This window comes from Melospiza georgiana, chromosome 3 (assembly GCF_028018845.1).
Source record: "Melospiza georgiana isolate bMelGeo1 chromosome 3, bMelGeo1.pri, whole genome shotgun sequence".
NCBI classification, from domain to species: domain Eukaryota; kingdom Metazoa; phylum Chordata; class Aves; order Passeriformes; family Passerellidae; genus Melospiza; species Melospiza georgiana.
Window position 1 is genome coordinate 102,787,282 of NC_080432.1, and position 21,278 is coordinate 102,808,559.

Sequence of the window (21,278 nt, forward strand, 5' to 3'; positions counted from 1 at the left end):
TAGACTTTATTTTAGTGGTCAATTCAATTTAAAACTCTCAAGCTGGAGGTGTTAGCCTCATTTTCTATTTATTGAAGAAATAAGCTTGGTGAGGCTTAACCCAGCAGTCTAGCAGCTCGGAGGGCTGTTCCTCCTACAAAGGACTGAGGTAATATTTCTTGTGGTATTACGAAGGTGAAAGTCTTTTGTGTGGAACTTTTTATTCCCTTGGAAATGTCATTTGTAGAGAAACAATATTTTATTGTAAAATCCACTGGAGGGTCACTCTTCATGTTGCAGGTTGTTCAGGCATGCACGTGGGATTTTATGTTTTGTTTCTTGGTGCTCTTTTTAAAAACTAATATCCAGAAGTCATTTCAAATTGTGCACAAAACAATTTCCAAATAAATAGGAGTTCTGTCCCCTCTTTTCCCAAAAGTTATGTTTTATTTCTTAATTGACAAAACATGCATCTTTTATAAAGTGTAGTTGCAAGGAGACGGTGCTTTATGCCTCACCTCATAGAAGTGTGTGCTGTCTGCAGTCATGTGGTGTACAAAATGAATATGGGAGATGCAGTACATTAGAAAATTTGAGTACCCCAGTGATAAGGGATCCTGCACCAGATAGAAACGAGGCTCAGAACCTGTCATGCAGGAAATTAACCCACAAAAACGTCAGAAATCTGCTCTATATGCTAATGTGTTTTAAGTATGCAGTGGAAGCAACTGGAAGACTGGGAAATATGAGGGGCAGTGGGAGGAGTGGAGTGGGCATTTCCAGCACCACTTACTGCATCTGGAAACCATGCTAGCTGTGGCTTTAGTTTTTATTGATAGAAGCCCCATGGGTGAGTAGAAGAGAGGGGGAATTATAATAAAGATGTCTTCAAAAATTTTGACAAATGGGAAGAAACCATGGTTTAATACAAGAATCTTTCACTTGGAACAATCTCGATGCACATTAGAAATATGTTTTGTAGTAAAACTGCAGTAAAGCTGAAGTAGAGGCTGTGCAGAACAGTGCCAAAGAACAGAGCCTGCAGCCTGATTTCCTAAAACCAAGAGTAGATGTTTAGGTGATGTGTATCAACATAGCACAGTGCGGCTTTGCTTCTTGCTACAGGTTACCAGATGCCTCTGTGGTGCTGAGGAAGGCTGCCAAGGAAAAGAAGGAGAAAAAGATAAACATGGGAAAAAGTTAACAAACAGGCTTCACAGGCCAGGAAACAGTGAAATGAGAAGGAAAGAAAAGTGATTAAGAAGGTAAAAAATTGAAATGAGTCTCTCTCCCTTAGGTTTTTGAGAAGATGTTAATATAATTTTCTAATCGTGATTTTTTTCCGACAGCTCATTCATAGTTACATCTTCTACTCACAGCAGCAGCATCAAAAATTTATATTTAAGCACTGATTCATAGAAGCATAGAAATTAGCTGAGTAGGAAGGAGTAATTTAATCATATAACATCATCCATAGGTGATCACCTGCATGGGATTAATGAAGAAGTAAAGATCCCCTGGCAGTATAAGAGAGGAAGGGAGCAATATTTGCAAAAGTACATGGAGTAAAATTGAGAATGCTGAAGAATAATTTTACAGCTGATGAAGCTGGAATTTATCCAAAGTCAGATAATAAAAAAAAAAGAAAAAAATTGGCCCCAAGTGAAAAAGAGTAATTAGAAAGGGTGACTATATTTTGTGCAGGACTCTTATGAAATACTACTTGAACAATAAAAGATATCACAAGATTTACTGTGCCTACTTAAGCAATAAAGCAATTTGAGATAATTCTTCATAGAAATCATTTGGGTGTGTAAAGGATTAACATAAACCAGCTTGTCTCTTATTGATATTTGCAATAGTTAAACAATAACCACGCACAAGGAGTATCTCTGCACTTAAGCTGGAAGCTTATATTTCCCCTCAACACTCTAATGCTCTTGACTTTTTGATAACTGGAATTCAAAACACAGGAGTGGAAATAGAGTCCTTAAAAAAGATTCCTTTATTCTTTTAATATCTTGTCTTGGATAAACCAAATTATCTTGGAACAACTTGGTACATCATTGTGGTGAGGAACCCACAACTTTAAAGTACTGTGCATGTGCCAAATCAAAGTGGCTCAGGACACATGCAACACTCAATGTGTTTTTGCTGTCTCTGTGTATGCTGTGCACTTCAGAGAGACAGCTCACCTCAGAAGAGGATGTGATCTGTATGGGAAAGGTGGAGAAAAAAAGACACTCAACACACACACACACACACACACACACACACACTGCTTTTGTTTCAGGAGTTTGACTGCTTTTCTTTCAGGAGTTTTACCATATCAGAAATGGTTTTGAGAAGGAAAAAAAACCCCATTAGCTGCAAGGAACAGGAGAGATGTGGAAAGATCATGGAAGTGGTGAGGACAAACCTTGCAGAGAAGAGAGTTGTGGTTGGCACAGGTGGAAGAGTAGGAGCTGAGTGAAACCTGAGTAACCTGCAGGGGCAGGTCCCTAAAAGCAAAGATAATGGTCCAAATAAGAACAATACAAGGGTCAATTTTAATGTGGAAGAAAGGGAACAAAAAGATAGGTTACAGAAGAAAGACAAGAAGATTAAAAAATAGGTAAAATAGCATTTTAGGAGTCTGTGTTTTGGGGAGGACGACTTGTTGATTGATGCAGTCTTCAGGGATGTATGAACTCACTCCAAAGCACTGGCTGCTTACAGAGAGTAAAAATCTCCTGGAAATGGCCTGGATACATGTAAGAGAGTAAAATCTTGCAGACTTGAACAGCCACAATCATGGGAATTCTAATAACTACAGAGAGAGGAGGGGAGAACAGGGGCTTGCTCCAGTAGGACCACAATAAATTTAGGGATTAGACAGAGTCAGAAACTCAAAGGCAGGACAGGCAGGAAGTGAGGGTTGTACAGCAAGACACCTTTGCAAGGGCACCATTAGAGAAAATAAGGCTTTGAGGTTGCAGGATGGTTTAGAGAGGTTGATGAAGATGGAGGTAGTCTGTAGGTCTTGAATACATCACTAAGAGCTTGTTGGGAAGACTTTCTATTGCACAACATGGAGTGGGTGGACCTGATCCAGGATAGGTGTGAATGGGGAGTTGCCATGGACACATCAAAAAATGTCTCCAAACCCATTGTAAAAGCAGCAAAAACTCAACAGAAAAAAAAAAAAAAAAAGGAAAGATGTTGTCAAACAGTGGTGTCAGACTAGCAAAAGTTTTCATTTTCATGAGAAGACTGGTAATTTCTGATCAAGTTGAGTTAAGTAGCCAATCCTTTATATTGTTCCTGACTTTGATTCTGATCATGGGGAAAACATACATCTTCATCAATCTAGTGGCATTTGTTGGAAAACATTCTCTGTGTTTAGCTAATGACTTAATTAGAAAATCAGTAGTCAGCTGGCAGTGAATGGTGAGTCTTTATTTAACAGGAAAGCACGGAAATTAGCCATCCATCTGTTTTTTCCTGTTAATTACCTCTAAATATTAAAATTGAATACAGCCTTCAACCTGATTGGTAGTTGGAGTGGTAATAACAGTGTTCACATACTAAAAGGAATCCTTTAGTAGAAATAAAGATGATGCAGCTCCTGTGTATTACAGCTTTCACCCCTGTTTCTGAAGCACTGCTACCTGCCTATGGCAGCTGCTGTGGAGGTCACAGCCAGCATTTCCAGCCCTTCAGCCACACTTAGGGGTTTAATTGAGTGTCAGTCTTGGCAACAGAGTTGACTGAGCTGTTGTTTTTCCAGGAGAAAACTGACTGCACACAGCATGTCAGAGCAGTGCTGAGCTGTGAGGCTGGTCCCAATTTGAGGTTTGCTGTTTGTAGGGGGCTTGGACTAGCTGGCCTCCAGAGGTCCCATCTGAGCTAAATTATTCTGTGTGCCCTTAGGAGCAGCAGTCAGAGCTGGAACCATCTCTCATTTTGTTGGTTTTCCCCTCTGAAACACCTTTCACCAGCACTGTCACTCCCACCCCTTTCCTTCTCCTAGCAAAGAGCCCTGTGCAGCCCACCCACCCCACAGGTGAGCCAGAGACAGCCCCAAAGAACCTGGCTGGGTGCAGCTTCTGCCTCAGCTGAGCTCCTTGGGGTGGCTCAGACAGTCTGCTGGGGCAGTCTTGCACTTTCACTCTTCCCTTTCTGGTCATCACAGCAGCTGGGCACCCTTGTGCACCTAAGGGACACCAAAATCTACTCTCTTCTAGCCATAACTGCTTGTATGTCCTGTTTTCTCTGAAATTCAGAAATTGTGCTGAATCCTTGTTCTTTAATAATAAATTCGGTTGTTCTTTCTGAAAGAAAAAAAAATATGCTGCAGCACTTCTTACAAATACCACATTTTTATTTTAATTTCCAGGGTGGTTGGTTTGTTTGTTTGTTTTTTTGTTTGTTGGTTTTCTTTTTTCTTAGTAGCATATCAACCCTGGGGAACTGTTTTGGAAGCTTTGTTGACAGGCAGGGTCAGGACACACTTCCCTGATTCCAATCAACAATTTCCACCTCCAACAAGCTGCAAAAAGGAAAAACCACAATGGATGTCTGTGCTTCCTCACTAAAAGAAATTTTTAGTGGCTGAGATAAATTTCCTCTCTTTTTAGGTATTAGTGTTTGCTAGTAGGGAATCCAAAGGTATCTGCTGGAGGCAACTGCAACAGTAGCTTCAGAAGAATAGCTGGAGTTGGACCTCAAACTCGGGCAGGGAATCCTGGAAGAAGAGTCCCACTGCATGTGGGTAAGCAGCAGGTCACCCTTTTGTCACCTTCAGACTTGGTTTGCACTCAGCTTTCCAGCCAAATGCTTTCTCTCACCAATAAGGATGTCATTTCCCAGTTCCATTTGCAGTTTATTACCCACATATTACTTACACTTCCTTGACTCTTGATAAGAAAAATGGTTGTCATCTTGTAAATTTCCAAAACATTTTTCAGAGATGGCTTCCAGTGCTGTTACAACACTTTTGCTACCTCTAGTATTTGTTTTGATGGATTTGGAGCCACCATACTATAGTTTTCACATTTATTGGATGTCAGGTTGACATAAGTGGTGTTGCCTTTGTTGTGTATTGGTGTAATTCAAAAAGAATTCGTCCAGAAAAATAGACAGGGAAGAAAAGGGTGCAAGGTGGTAATAAATATTTAAATCATGCTTAGGAGTTTCAAATGGACAATACCAAATTCTCAGCTTTGATTTTGCCTCTTCCCAGACTGATTTCCACAATTAATTTGAATCAGAAAATTTTAACTTCCATAAGCAGAAAAGATAGGATACAAAGGACTTTTTGACTCTCAGGACAAGGGAAGTAGGTCTGTGAAGGACTCCCAGAGCAAGAAATCCTACCAGAGCACCTGACCATAGGTTAGGTGGGCAAGACGGCCATAGGAAATTCTGAGATGAGAACAAGGCATATGTGCAGACTGCTATTTAAAATAAATTATTTTACTGAATTTTTTTCCTGATATTCAGGAATAATTAGGTTTAACTGATGTTTTTGAATTTCTGTATGTAGCTGGCCTGCTGAGAAGATATCCAGTTGTCTGAGTTGATGGGGGTAAGATCCATAGATCCTTGGGGTTGTGCACCACAACATTCAGGTGAAGTGTGGCACAAGTGAAAAATATCACCCCAGAACTGACTGAGGCACAAGGCCTGAAGAAATAGGATTAGTGGTATTGGAAGTGTGACTGCTCAGATGTGCAGTTAGTTTCACAAGTATGACACTTGCTAGCTGCATCCTCTCAATTGCCAAACAATCTCACAACTGTCTGCCCAATACCTTGAATGTAAATCTGGAATATTACACAAAGAGAGACACTTTAAAAAATGCTTTTGGGTTATGAAATGGGATCATTTCTAGATGCAATGAACTGAACTTGCTTTCTGTTTTGGGAGTGTATTTCTGAAAAAAGGAATAGTTTACTCTGCCTCAACCCAAGGTGGAAATGGTGGTAATTTTCCTCCTAAATGGCTGTTACAGCTTTTTCACAACGCCGTAGTAAAGAGGTGCTGTTTAACTGTCATGATCATGAAGTGTTTATTAATTTTTGAATATGTATTTATGGGGTTTAGTTCATACAGTACATAATTTCAATGTTTGATTCTTAAATGGAAAAAGTATAAAAGTGAATTTGGTTGTTTTCTTCTTGAATCACTGATTACACAAAATGTCTTAGAGACATGAGTACCTAATACTAGTGATATTTTTTGTTGTTGCATTTCTAAAAAATCTTTTCCTTTGTAGAATAAATTTATTTCAAACCTTTTACTATGAATTTCACTAGAGATTAAAAAATGGCATAATGAATTACAGGCTGAAGAACAGTCAAGAAGATAGGCAAACACAAAAATCCCCTTTATCAAGGGAAACAGTGGCAGAGTCAAATCATTTTGCTCATTTTTAAGGCCAGGAGTCATGCCAGCATCATCATCTCTCAGTACTTTTAAGTATGCTCTCGACACCTGATGAGCTTTCTAAAGGCCAGCTTGAAATCCTCGTTAAAGCTCGTGTACAGCAAAGGGTTGATGAGCGAGTTGACATACCCAAGCCAGGTCAAGAAGTCTGCTACTTCTGGAGAGACAGTGCAAATGTGGAGGCCCACAAGCAGCTCCTTGATGAAAAAGGGCAACCAGGACAAAATGAAAGCACCTAAAATCAGCCCCAAGATGCGAGCAGCCTTTCGTTCTCGTGTCGTGGAGATCTGCTGCCGGTCTCCAGCCGGGTCCATGTCATTCTCAAAAGGAGGGATCCTCACGGATGCGTTGATTTTATCAAACTCTGTGGTTGGGTCAGACGTGGAGAAGTCCGAGACGCAGAACGTCTGTGTGAGCTTGCAGCTGGCAAAAGAGTTCTGGCTGTCGGTGCTCCTGTTGCTGAGGTGGCGGCTTGAACCCCGCTTCTGGTAAAGGCTCTTTGCAGCGTGGTAAATTCTGTAGTACAGGATCAGGATCAAAGTCAAGGGGATGTAAAATGCCCCGAACGTGGAATAAATAGTGTAGATGACGTGGTCGTGCTGAATGCGGCACTCGCTGGGAATACTGACGCTGTGGTGGTTTCTCCAAAACAGGGGAGGCATTGATATGAAAACGGAGATGGTCCACACGGTGACTATCATCAGCCCGGCCCTTTTTGCCGTTCTCTTCCTGGCGTACTCGATGGCGTCTGTGATGGCCCAGTACCTGTCCAGCGCGATGACGCACAGATGAAGGATTGAGCACGTGCAGCAGGTCATGTCCACACTGAGCCAGATCTCACAGATGAAGTACCCCAGAGTCCATTTATCCATCATTATGTAAGTGATGCTCAAGGGCATGACGAGAACAGCAACAAGGAGATCTGTCACAGCCAGTGAACATATGAGATAATTTGCCGGCTGGTGGAGCTTCTTGGTTGTGGAGATTGCTGCAATTACAGCAGAATTCAGCAGCATAGTCAAGGTTGTGATTGTGGCCAAGGTCAGGGTAACGAGCATCTTTTCAGTTACTGTCTTTGGCTTTGCAGCCTCACTGGCTTCAGTGGTGCAATTTGTGAAATTCATTTTCCCCTCCAGGATGCAAGAAGTTGGTAATGAAGAGTTCCAGGTTCAGAAGTTATCCATTTGAAAGAGATGCTCTATGTGCAATTTTAAAAATTTTTATAATCCCATATTCAATGGAGCAGCAAAAAAGCTTCCAGATTTCTTCCTGGAAAGAAGAAATTAATTGTTCATTGTTTTCCTAGAAGATAAAAACACATCTGTTAGTCAATCTAGGATAATCCCACCATTTGGTAAAAAAGTTTTGCATTTCTAATATTGTCATCTCAAATAAAATTTTGGTCTGTTTTCCTTTCTCTTCTCTTGCTTTTTCTCTGCATTCATGGTTCATTTTTTTTTTCTTCTCTAAAGGGCAATTTGGGCCAGATTTCCTGCTGATGTGAAATGGCTATTCCTTCTTCATTTTGGAGATTTTACTTAAAGTAGGAGGCTGGACTAAGGGACCTCCACAGGTCCCTTTTCACAAACATGACTGTGACCTTTGTGATACTGATACCAGGAGCTAGCCCTTTTCCTGCTTGTTAAAATACACTCCAGCAGATGAAGAGCTGAGGGAATTTGCCTCTTCGTTTTAATTGCTATATGAGCAGCATCAATTACTTTTATATATCACCTTTGGAAAAAAAGCAGCAGAGCAGCCTACCTGAGTAAAGACATGCCAGCATTTCATACCTTTCTATTCTGCTTTTTCATATCCATGTCTGTATTAATATATTAGAAATGGTACTTAAAAATTATTCGGGTTACTTTTATCATGCAGGTTTTCAACAATGTTTAAAGCTTTATGGCAAATGCTTGGTTTTACACAGCACATCAGTGTTGCTAGGAGCTCATATAGTTTTGTCTAATTATTCCTGACATTTCACATATCCCACTGTGAGTGTCTTTAGAGGAGACAGACAAAAAGCTTCTGCCACTGCTTTGAGATTTCCATCTAATTGTGCTCCCTGTCAGGGAGTCCAGCGTGATGCAAGGAACAACAATTAACAAAAAGTTTAATTTTGTTTCAGAAGTTCACATGTCTTTTCAATACATCCCAAATGCTAACTGAAGCCAGAGTTAACAGTCCATGAGATGCAGTTTGGGATGACCTCTGGGACCTTGCTTACTCATTTGTAATTTATCTTGGGATAAAGGATGTGGAAAACTGAAAGTCAGAATCCTTATCCACTGAAATAAACAGAAAGATTTCTTTCCCTGGCTTCATTTATCAGAGTAAGGAGGCTTCCAGGTTAGTTGTACAGGCTCCCTTTACAAGCAGGGGGAAAAGAGAGCGGCTGCTGGAAATACACTTGTCCCCTCTCAGTACAACCCTCAAGGAAGATGCTATGAATCATATCCTGGAAATGCCGATCTTTCTCTGTTTTCACTACAAGCGGCTCCTCCACAGTTGCATTTAGAATACATGCCTGGTTTTTAGATGGCTAAATCTGAGAGGTAAAACCCATTCTCACTGATACCAGTGGGAGTTGGATTAGGCTCTGAGTTTGCACATGCAAGCTAATGAGGAATTAAGGAATTGAATGAGGAATTATGCATTTAAAGCTAGTTGACTGCTTAGCTTTGTGTACATATGCTCTTCTTCAGAAACTGGAGTGCCATTTCAGAAAGAGCTGAATGAGGAAAAATTAAAAATAGAGACTTTAGATAAAAACTTCCATTTGTGGATAGGCTCTAGAAAAGCAGATCCGGACTGCTGTAGTCTCTGGGTTAGCAAAATGTAAATTTTAATTCTGCTCAAGGAACAGCAGAACTGCCTTCCCCCCAAAGTATTCTCCATTCTTCAGAAACTACTTTAAGCAGCTTTAAACTACAAATAGCCTTGGAGGAAATATTAGGCCTGCTTATTGAAAATTCACTAGAGAAGTCAGATGGAAATCCATCCATCAGTATTCATGTGGCTACCACACACGGAAATGTCAATTTGATTGTTTAGGCCTAAAGCCAAAATATCAGCTCAAACCTTCTTCATAAATTGTTCATGGGAGTCTTTTCTGTCAAGCCAGATTCTCGTTTCCTTAGTTTACACCCTCATTATGTCTGATGCTTTAATCAGAGGATGAAACAAAGAGGCTTTCTCTCCCTCTCTGCACACCTGGAGCACAGACCAAACCCAGCTGTAATCCACATCCTTTCCTCAGCACTATCATTCAGTGAATGTACCCCAGCCCACACTCAAGGATACTGGGAAGACACCATGGAATTCACATCTCCTCCACAACCACTTGTTGATCTGTTGCACACACACAGGGGATCTTGTGATTCTTCTTGATGTAAGCAGCACTTCTTTCTGCTTGTCCTTCACTCCTCTGGGGCCCTGAAGTTTCATGGCCCTGGGACATCCCCCCACCCTGTGTGGTTCCCACCACTTTCTCTGCCTATATACAGGTTTAATCCAGTAAGACCTGAATTGCTGTGGTTCTCCCCACAGATGGCCTACACTGATGTATCCCAAGGAAAATCCTTTCAGTGCTCTACCTGCTCCCTGTACCTCAAGGATACTCTGAAAAATAAATTTTTGCTTTCCTTAATTAACTTGTATTTAAACAAAATTAATCAGATCCAAACATCAGGTTTCCTTTAGGACAAAGGATACCACTGATAACACAGGGGAGTTTGGCTTTACAAGTCTGCTACTGCTCAGGAGGGCCAACTTTTTTTGCCTGAAAATCACTGCAATAATTGAAGACAGGGAAAAATATAAAACAAAGCATCAAGCCTGCCTGCAGGTACCTCAGACCCCACAAGCTCACAGTAATCCAAACCCATCACTGGAGAGTTAATTCAGTTTTAATTCCTGTGTTCCTCATGGGAGGTGAGCCCTTAGCAATTCAGACAACATAAATACCACATAAGAGCACTAAACCAGTATTATTAGAGAAGTATATTTAAATGCTGAAAAGTAATTTCAGCTTTTGAGGGCTGAAGGTTTCTTCTACAGATTAAATTTGTGTCTCTTGTCCTCCCTTACCCACATGATGAGGATACACACAGCCATTATAACTATAATTAGTTGACTGTGGCCCTGGCTGTTCACCTCCCAGCTCAGCTCCTGTGCCAGGGCAGCCTGAGGCTCTCCTGAGCTGCTGGTGCCATCCCAGCACTGCCTCCTGGGGCTCAGCCAGGGCTCAGGTCCACTCTCCTCCAGTGCCTCCTCCCCAGCCACTCTCCCATTGGCCTTGCTTGTCCAACTGACTTCCCTCTAGTTCTGAATAAGAAGACACACATAGAGAGTACTTTGGCCCAGGAAAGAAATGATGTTTTAAACTGGGAAGTGATTTACAAAGAGAAGCCACTGACTGACCTTGCTAGGAGGGCAGGATTTAAATGCTACTTATCATCAATCTTTTAAAAATGCAGGTGTGTTTGTGGTTATAACATGAGTGTTAACAAGGAGAATTTTACTCTGTCTAAGCAATAATAGCTGGTTTCCAGCATCTCCATCACTTGCATACAATTGCTATATATAGTATTGCTATCACTATAGTAATTGATTGTGGTTTTCTAAGTGACATCTTGGAAGGGACATTAATAACAGTTATCTAAAGTGCTCTCACTAAAAGCACTGCTGTGTTTATGTTTTGCAGCTGTATCACTTTAGGCTGTCAGTCATTTCCTACAGAGAGGATTTTACACACACGGACTAATTTCCCACATTTGATGCAAGAAACTCATCTGGCTTCCTCCAAATGGGAATCAATCATGTTTCATGTAGCTGATTATTGGTAATGGCTTTGAGTGCTGTTTAGGAGGAAGAAAGGGGAAAGACTTTGATTAACTGTTCCTTAAAAGGAACTGGACAACTTGAGGCTGTGAGGTGGCAATGCCCATGTCTCTTCTTGCCAAAAAAAAAAAAAAAAAATCTCTCTCTTGTCAGCAGAGGAGCACAGTGTAGCAGAGTACTCTGAATTTCTGCTGGACTGACTCCCACTTCTTGGCCACTAAACTTTGCACCATTTCATAACAAATGGAATAATATCACTTGGAGGAAACAAGTGCAACTGGCATTGCACACGTGTGTGTACAAGGCAGGTTGGTTCCTTTGCATTCATGGTTTTACATTTCCTCTAAGCAATTATTGCACTCTATGACTGCTACACCTTTGTGCCCTAGACAGCAATAAATCACTTTGACTCTGTTAAAATCTGAATTGGTCTGAGTGCTTTTCACCTTCAATAGTTCCATGATTGGAGCTATGAAGGTCAAGAATCTGTGCCATGATTTGTGAGACAGTTTATGGAAAATATGACAGCACATTTATGATAATGCTAATATTTCAAACTATGAAAAGATGTTAAACTTTCAGTGCTCTTCCTTCAAAGAGATTTTCTCTTCCAATTTTATTTACAAAGCCCTGAAATTCAGGCCTTTCACTTGCAACTTTCTAGTGTTGCTTTTGTAGAGTCAACAAATCTTGGATTTCATGGCTCCTTGGTAAGCAAATGATAAGCTGAGTTTGACTGAAGATTATAAGTTTCCAAATACTAAGTATTGTATCCTGGCATGCTGGTGTTGCTTTGGGTTTCTAAGGATGTCAGTGCTGCAGAGGTCATGTTATGTATTTATACAGGCACTGATGCTGTTTGTAACACGCTTTATGTGGAAAAGCAGCATGCAAAAGCTGAGAATATGGAGATGGTCAGAATCACACCAACCTGTGGCAAAATTGTCAGCAAAACAAAATCTTGTTGTCACCAAGCAGCTCATATTCACAGCCACAGCATGAGATTTTGGTGCCAGTTGTAGGCAAAATGAAAGCAAACTATTAGAATAAAAGCTGCATTGGGGTTGCCTTACAGAAGCACAAACCAGGGAAGGACAATAAAGGAAATGGCTATTTTTGTGTGAAACCCCAAATTTTACAAGAACGTGTCTGAGGAATTTGTAGCTGCATTATGGGGCCATAGATTTAGGGATGCAACCTTTTCCTACACAGACTGGATGAGGCTAGGAATGAAATTAATGTGAAATTTGTATGAGTTGACCTATAGAATTGACCTTCAAGTTAAGATCAACCCTGTGCACACCACTGAAACAGGCAGCATGATGGAAAGACAGTTTGGAAGGACTCAGCAGCAAGCAAGGTGTGTGGAGGCAGAGCTGTGAGTTTGCATCTGTGGGCATCCTACTAATGTTCATACATGCAGTGACCCTGTCCTAAACAGACAAAGCACAGCATGTTGTAATCAAGGATGTAGTGGCCTGCAGCCTGTCTTTGTGTAATGTAGATCTGTGCTTCAGTCTGGCCAGAGAGGATGGGCTGAGTGGGCAGCACTGGGGACCCTGCTGGGCACAGCAGAGAACGTGCTGGATGTGGCAGGTGCCAGCACAGGCATCTGACACAAGTCACAGATGATGCCCCAAGGGATGGCTAGGTTTTGCAAGTGGAGTTACATGAGAAGTGGTTGAAATTCACAGAAGAGTGGAGGGGAGCACTGAGGGCTTTTTGGGAGCACAGCCTTGCAAAACCCACAGCACCTCAGTTGCTCCAATAGTAATCACATATAAAGCTGAGCATGCCTATATCAATTCTATCAGAAACCAGATTTCACTGCTTGCTGCAAAACTGGGATGGATGGAGAGGAAGTGATTTGGCCAGTTGTTCTTTTGGGAGCAGGCTGAGATGGAGAAAGGGAGTGTCAAGTCTAGTAAAAAGGACAAGAAGAGGAAGAAGAGATAACAAGGGAAAAAGTGAGTATGCCTTACTCAACCACAGCCATAATCAGGGCAATAACCCAACCTGTTCTCAGACCAGAGCACATGAGTCAAACCTGACACCATTGTTGGGAGGCTGGGAGGTCTGGGTCATTCCCAGCCAGCAGAGGACCCAGGGGACAGAGGGATGCAGCACTCTGGTGCTGCTGTGTTGATGCCTGCCCCAAGCCTGATGGCTTTGGAAGCCACCCATCACCTCCCCAGGGCAAAGAGGTGGTGAGTCTGTGTCCTCTTGTCCTCTTGCAAGAGCAAAACCAAGTGTTCTTGCAGGCCAGCTGTGTGTGTGTGCAGAAGCCCTTGTGGCACTGCTTATTTTCCACTGAAAACTAAATTGTGTCTAGGAGGTTGCTAAAGTGTCAAGCTGCAAAGCAGTGCTTGGGTACTGTTATTTGTGTCTTGTCGCTGTATACTCTATATTGTGATGTTGCTCTCTGTCTCTTTTGCTCAAGAGCCCAGGGTAAATGTCAGTGTGACCATGATGTTTCAACTCCATCAGCATCAGAAAGGGGATCTCCACTTGCATATCAGACTTTACTTTCCTTCCCACTGAACTTTGACAGCCTGGAGGATTTCCTTCCCAAATTAGAAGCCTGCGGGAAAACTGATGGGAGAGAGGAGGTGCTGCCTCCAAAAACCCTTGGTGCAGTTTTGCAGGTTTTTAAAAAAATAATTCCACCAGCATTACACTATAGAGGTGAGCTTTTGTGGTGCAGATCTTGGCACATGCAAATGAGAAACAATAATTAGTGATGATCTTCAAACCATGCTCCCTCCCACAAGCAGTGGTATAATTGTCATTCACAGATGATTACTCATTTTTATCTACTTTCAATATGAAAGTTAGTAAATCTGAGGCAGTGAAAGATGGCAAGATGCTGCTGAGCTGCAACCTGATACAAACTAGGGCTCAATACAGATTGAATCCTGGTTTTCATCAGACAAAATTCTCGGGGGTAGTGATACACACAGATTTCTCATAAAAAATAGAGTAGCACCCTACTGTACTTGCAATATTTTGCAATAAATAACACTCTAAATTTATAATAATTTGCTTTCAAGGGACTATCAAATAAAAAACTAACTTCAAAACTCATTATCACATCCCTTTAGACCCTTAGCATTGTACTTATAAAAAGTCTCTTTTGTTTTACACTACACAAAACACCTGTGTAAACTTCAGCTCATTCCTGGTAGTTCATTTCACCATATCCTTTTCATGCCCTGCCTTATATCTTGAGATGTTTAACATATGGACACCAGAGGTTCTAATTTCCCATACCATAGAGCCAAGAGACATGGGTAGCTGGATCTTGCAAAATCTTTTGAGGTAGAATTTATAGTAATCAGTTTTGTACAACCCTACACTGTTAAAACACGTAAGTGCTGCCTTTTCCACCACATTGTGGCAGAAAGAACTTCTCCCTATACTGTACCTATTATTCCTCCAGAGATTATTTATGGAGATAGAAACCTTCTTTCACTATAAATCTGTGTCTGAAAGAACAGAAAATGAAAAGATGATGTGATTTGCCTCCATTTGTTTTGCAGACAGCTTTTGTAGAAGTGCTGAAATGAGCTAGCTTGTGTACAGAAACATCATGTTACACTAGCATGGAGAGCTGAATGGGTTAATTCACCCAGATAAGAACTGGAAATTCTCAGTCATGGAGTTCCTGATTCCCACAGCTAGACAGCCTTGTTACAGGAGTTAACCTGATTAAATTTAGCTGGCATGCTCTCCCCTGGTACATGCATGACATCTATATTAACAGAGGCAGCAAGCTTGTTTGATTCCCCCAGAGCAGCATTTAACGCCTCCAGAGCGGTGCTTCCCACCTGATCTTTTCTCAGTGCAAAAGTACTCTTGATCCCTGGTGATATTCCAGTCTAGTAAATAACCAGGCCCGGAAGACACATAACCTACAGACTTAACCTCTCATCTGGAAAGAAAAATATTCTGTAATAAAACAATCTGTACCTGTTATTGACACTTGCAACCTTCATGCTTAGCAGTCACTCTCACAGAGACATTATTCTCTGATTAATTTTTTGTTTTAGAAAACTTGTGGTTAAAACTGTGCTTCTTGACCTTCATATTTCTAAGTTTTTAACTACTAAAAGACTTTTCCTCTCTATTTTAGGTCCTACTTCAGTTTGTACACACATTTTTACAACATGCTGTGTCACCAAAATTCCCTCTCCTCTAAGTAAATTTTTAAAGCTTTTAAGTTTTCTTTTAGCCTCTGCTGTTTTATGAAGTTGACCATGTCATCAATCCCTGCTATGGATCTATTCATGCCTCAGGAAAACATGAAAACCTCAAAGATCTGGTGACAGACCCAAATCACTGGCTATGGAGCAGGTGGTTATGGCAAGGGATGACATTTGTCCAGGGTTTTGCGCTGCTGCCAGTGCCCACTGCTGCTTTTGGCCTGGCTGTTTTGCTCTGCTCTTCCCTTGTGTTCCGCTGAATGGCTCAGCAAGGTGCGCGCAGGCACAAAGGAAAGAGCATGGATGCTGGGTATTGGCGGGTCCTGGGGCCCTTCACAATCCCTCCTCCTACTGCTCGACCTTCCATTCAGACTATTTCTTCATTGACTGTATGACTAAAACCTGCAATCAGATGAAATACAGGTGGGAGGACAGCTTGGATAATGGGATGTGCTATCAGACATTGGCAGCTAAACTGTGCGAGATCTCTCCCTGTAACTGGTAAGGGGAGAGGGCAGACAAGTGTGTGCCATCACCAGCACTTACAGCCCTCCTTAGGAAAACAACACTTGGGTGGTGCTTCACTGATGAGTGGCCCAGGGACAGACATTCATGAAGCTGGTTAGTAAGGTTTAATGATAAAGTCAAGGCACACAACATCTGAAAGGTCCTGAGCAGGTGAGTCCATCCCCCAAACCTGCAATTCTTCCTGCACCCACGACTCAGTCTGCCAGGCAGCAGCTAAGATGAAGATCCATCCATAACAGCTCCCTGAAACATTTTGGCAAAGCAAAATAAACAGCAGTCACATTCACCTTAAAAAACTCCAAACAAAACCACGGTAATTCCCACTGCAGAGACCACGCTGTCAAGGCACTGGAAAACTGGTGCTGAAGTGATCCCCTGTTTCTCAGCTGGGAATAGCAAAGATAGCTGCTTGGTGTTTGAAAGAAATACAGAACCACAGAAAAGTTGCTGGAGGACTCAGAAAGAGAGGGGTTCACTCTATTTCTTCTGAAAAAAGTCTTACTTTAAAAACTGGCACCAGGGACAAAATGTTTCAGTGTCCCCTTGGTCACTAACAGTGTAGTCTCTCTAAGTAAAAAATCTTTGTTTCTCCTTTTGAATAGGCTAAAGAAAAGAAAATCCATTATTCAAACTAATTTTGAATAATATTTACTCTTAAAAAACATTCTTGACTTCCCCTGGTTGCATTTATGTGGAGAATGGAAGAACTGTCCACAGACCTCCAGACCTCCAGGTAACTCCAGATCCATAGACCTCTATGTAACTTTTAAAATTACTTATTTTGAAGTTTAGTATCCTTTGAACTAATATTCTGTTTTGTAACTAGAAACAAAACTGCCTTGTAATGACTCTCCTCCCATGGTCTTTTGGAACAGAAATCATGCAGAGCTTGTGAAATTGTTGTAAACCATGACTGTTTTGCTGGAGCAAAATCTCATGCGGGAAAACTATTTTTAAAAAAGAATCCTTCATTAGAAAGAAGTCTGTTACATTTGGAAACTATTAAAGAACCTCACTGGAACATCTTAAAAATTGAGGAGGAGAATAAGAGGTCTATGTCCAATATAACTTGAAAGAGTTGCTGTGGGAACAGTTGGGTTTTCTTACATGCTGATAATCCTTATTTTTACTTCCTTGAGTTGAAGATCCCAACACAGTTTGCAAGCCTAATACTTCACATATTGTGCGCAGGCCTGGCAGGAGGCACAGTCCAATGCCTCATTTGCTAGCACCTCTGGGGAGGCAAATGCAGTTTGTGACTAGGAGACCATGTAAACACAATTGGATTGACTTTTTTTGCAGCTCCTGCTGGCTGAATGCTGAGTCAGTTCTAGAAATTCAGCAGCACTGTAAGCTGCCCATGAAGTGGGTTTATCATCTCTAGGCATGTGCCTGAAATCCTATTTAATCTTCATTGTTTTATGGTTTGAAGCAAACCTAAATATGATCCTAAGGGTGCAACTTTGTAGGGAAGACTCATTCTCTATGGTGAACAGTTACTACCTAGCCACCTTACCTGTGCCACCTGCGGCTTTAAAGACCTCTATTGTAATGATTTGGGCTCCCAGTCTTCTCTTTCCTAACTGAAGAGCCTGAGCACTCATTCCTCACACTGATGAGGTGTGCTGCTGCTCCTCATACAGAGGATAAAGCTTCTGCACGTACTTTCTACAGGTGTTACATTATTAAAGATGCTTAGGTCACTGAAACCCTGGTCCATAAAATTCCCTACTCTCTTTATATCTCCTATAAAGATAGTTAAATAATAGCTTCCTGGTGCATAAATCCCTTCTGAGCATCGGTACGAAGCTCCTAAATTAATTAGCTGCTTTAGGGTTTCTTCTGAGGAGTGTTCTCAGGCTTGGAGCCCTGCCATGTAGCACAGCATGAGTGGCAGGGTCAGGAAACTACTGACAGGAGCAGAGTCTGCTATGGTCTGTTGCAGTTCTGATGCTTTGCATTTAAGTGACTAAGTAGAAAGGGAAGCATCTGCTTTTCAAGGTCTCCCAAATGCATTGAGAGAAAAACTTTGAGAAAAATCTGCACTGAATTCTCACCTGTGAATGTATTTTCCATCTCAATTTCTCATCTTGCTGCTTAGAGACATGTCAAAGACACACAAATATTTACCAATGAATATCATTTATTCAGCTCTGGGGAAATGGTGCTATTTGCATTTATGTGGAGACTATGACTTTATACAAGCTAAATGTCACTGTACATGCGTTGTTTTTCTAGTCAATATTTGTTTCTTGCTGCTATTCTGTGTCAGGAGACTGATGTCAATGGAGTTTATTTAATCTCCACATGACTTGGTTCTGTACACAACTGCTCTGCAATTCATAAAGGCCTCAAATGAACAAATCTGACAGACTAAAACTTAGTAATTCTTGAGGCTTGATCTGAGATCCTTTGAAATCAATGGAAAAGTTACCATTGCGAGCAGAAAGATTTCAGATTAAGCCTTAGTGAATATCCCCCCTATTTTGCACTGATAAAATAAAGGAGATGACTCACACAATGGCTCTAGACTTGCTTTGAAAGGAATATTCTCTGTGACTGAACAAATAGTTTTATTGTAGCAGAAGGTGCTGTGGGTCCTTAATCATGTAGGAAAATGTCTCATGTTGGAGAGAAGCACTGGGCTGATGGCACGAGCCTGCTGCCTGGCACTGTGAGCGTGGGATTTCCATCTGGGCAGTGCGCTCGCTGCAAGCACAGGAGAAATGAATTACTGACATGTGCTGTACAGCACATAAAGGTCAAGGACAGACTCGTGTTTAGTATGAGAAAACACTTCTTGTACAAGCCCTGGGTGCAAACCCTGCTGAGGCAGAGACATTCAGATATTAGACTGGCTGAGCTCTGGCTTCCATGGTGGCCTGATGCACGCTCAGCTTTCCAGTTGAAGAAGGTCCAAAGCTGCTGCCGTACATTTATGGCCGTATAAGTTTGTATTTGAACTGAACTCTTGTTAGCATTGCATTCTTAGGGCAAATGCTCCAGGGGTTGGGTCCTGAGCTGTGATTTGAAAAAAAATTTCCAGCTAAATGTGGTTGGTAGATCCTGAAAAATCCCATGAAAAAGAGTTCCTGCTTTTATTTCCAGAACTTTGCTGTTGGTAGTGGAAGCCATGAGCTGAGCTGACAGCACATACAAACAATTTTTTGGTTTCCCAAATAAAATAGCCACTGCAGTTACATAATTCAGGGCCTTAGCAATAGCCATGTCTAGCTGTAGCTTTCATAGGAAGATATACTTTTTCCCTGAAACCTTTGCAATACACACAACCAAGCTAAAATGTTTACTTTTGTGAATTGCTAGGAATAATTAAACTACGTGTCTGCTTTTGGAGACTTTTAGTTGCAAATAAGCTCACATGACTGGCACTTTAATTACTTATCTGGAGCATCATGTAAATACAGAATAAGCAAAAAACATTATGAAAACTATTCAATGTCAACTGTTTCAGACATGTCATTATATGAATTAGTGATAATTTGCTGTCAAAAACCATAGGCACACTAAAATTAACCCACAGATACAACACATATATGGAGTAATTACAAAATTTCACTCACTACAAAGATTGAGTTGTCCTTTAGCATGTGCAATAAAATATGATGAATCAAAGTCTGTTGAAAGTAGTATACATTAAAGTAGCAGGAATTGGTGTGTGTGATGTAGGAATAAAAAGGGCAATGCCCCTGCTTTTCAACTACAAACTGTTTATACCAAATTTATACTTTCCCCTTCTTCAGTGAATTGATTATACTGAATACAGAAGACTGTGGTTTATGCTAATAACATTCTATGATGACCAGCACAACATAGCCCTTTTAACCTGAAAAATGCTTATGTGACCATTTGTCCTGCCCTGGGCTGGATTTTGCTGCAGCAGTTCACACTCAAAACAATTAAGATATATTAATATTATGCTAACAAGGACAGGGTCATGGGAAAAAAGAATTAACCAGAATTCCACCTCAGTGCTCCTCCAGGTGCTTCTCTCAATGGTAGAAGACTGATTTTAAGGGCATAATATATGTCACACCAACTCTGTGCATTTCAAATATTTTTTTCTCACTAAGAACAATATTAATTTATGGAATAAACCAGAATACTTTAATCAGCAGCACAAGCAAAGCCTTGATTTATTCTGCCTCGGAAATGAAGGGGGAGATGAGGGAATAGAAGATGTTTGTCTCTTTTGCTTTACAAGACACCTGCTTCAGGAAGCTTGGGTATATACAGGCTTGAGTAGAACTTATTGTGGGATCAAAGGTAAATATAGCAAAGTGTCTTAAAATTCATCAGTTCTATAACATTAAAGCAGCGTACATTTTCTCACTCATACAGGCAGTAAAAATGTGCGCACTGTGTATGTTTTGTACATACAGTGTCACTGTGAAATTGAACAACCAGTATGTTATTCCTTAAACACTTACAGAAAGTCCATGGACCTGAAGATCCTCATCAGTTTGACATTTTGGATTATAATCATGAATGCCACAGCTGTGCTGACTCATCTGCCCCCCCCCCCCCAGCTAACAAAAAGAAAGGAGCTGACATTGCATGATCTCTGTTCACCCCAGAAGGGGCTGAAACAACTCTTTCACAGCATTTGAGGCTTCCTCATCCCACGTGGGAAGAGCTGCTGCTGTCTCACTTCCTTGGTTCTGTCAGCTTTGCAGCTGATACCAGCCCAGCATTACCTGCAGTGGGAGATGCTGGGCAGCATCCACACAGACAACACCTTTAATCCTTTCTGAACAGGCTGCCAGGCCCAACACCCCTCCTGCTTTGTGAAATGTGCACACTGCTCACTGGGCAACACTTCTCTGTCTCTAAAGCAAACATATACCAACCTGGATGACATTAACTGGACAGAGTTAGATTCTGAACAGGATGGTCCTGAAGACTCTACCAGGCAGAAACAAATCTCCTCTGTCAAAACTTGTGCAGGGTAAATATTCTTCCTTCACATAGCAGTCTCTAGGGCATTGTACCAAGGAAACAGAGCAGACTTTGGGTAAAGAAAAGGAGCTGCTGTGATTCTGTGTCGCTGCTATCTGGGTTTATTTCTGGGCTTATATGGTACCACTTATGATACAGAATTTACAATTCAGAAGTCACCAAAAGAGAGTATGTCCAAAGGAATGTGGAACTCTGATAGGCCTTTGCAGGAGCGCTCTACCCCTGCTGGAACATCTCCTCAGCACACTGACCCCAGAGCCCAGGGCATTCTGTTTGTCCTGTCCTGCTGAGGACTTCATCAGTAAGTCCAGGGCACTT

The 21,278-nt window shown here is 41.4% G+C and overlaps 1 protein-coding gene across 1 annotated transcript; it reads right to left on the reverse strand.

Annotated features, from left to right (window-relative positions):
* Positions 1–4,785: 4,785 nt before the first annotated feature.
* Positions 4,786–20,925, reverse strand: HTR1E (5-hydroxytryptamine receptor 1E). Its single transcript, XM_058020559.1, has 2 exons — positions 20,852–20,925; positions 4,786–7,710 (listed from the first exon to the last, which is right to left on the reverse strand). The coding sequence occupies exon 2, from the start codon at positions 7,530–7,532 to the stop codon at positions 6,438–6,440; it is 1,095 nt and encodes a 364-aa protein (XP_057876542.1). The 5' UTR covers positions 7,533–7,710; positions 20,852–20,925; the 3' UTR covers positions 4,786–6,437.
* Positions 20,926–21,278: the final 353 nt, after the last annotated feature.

Excerpts from the sequence above, each read along its gene's own strand:
- HTR1E (XM_058020559.1), bottom strand. The coding sequence starts at position 7,532 with ATGAATTTCACAAATTGCACCACTGAAGCCAGTGAGGCTGCAAAGCCA.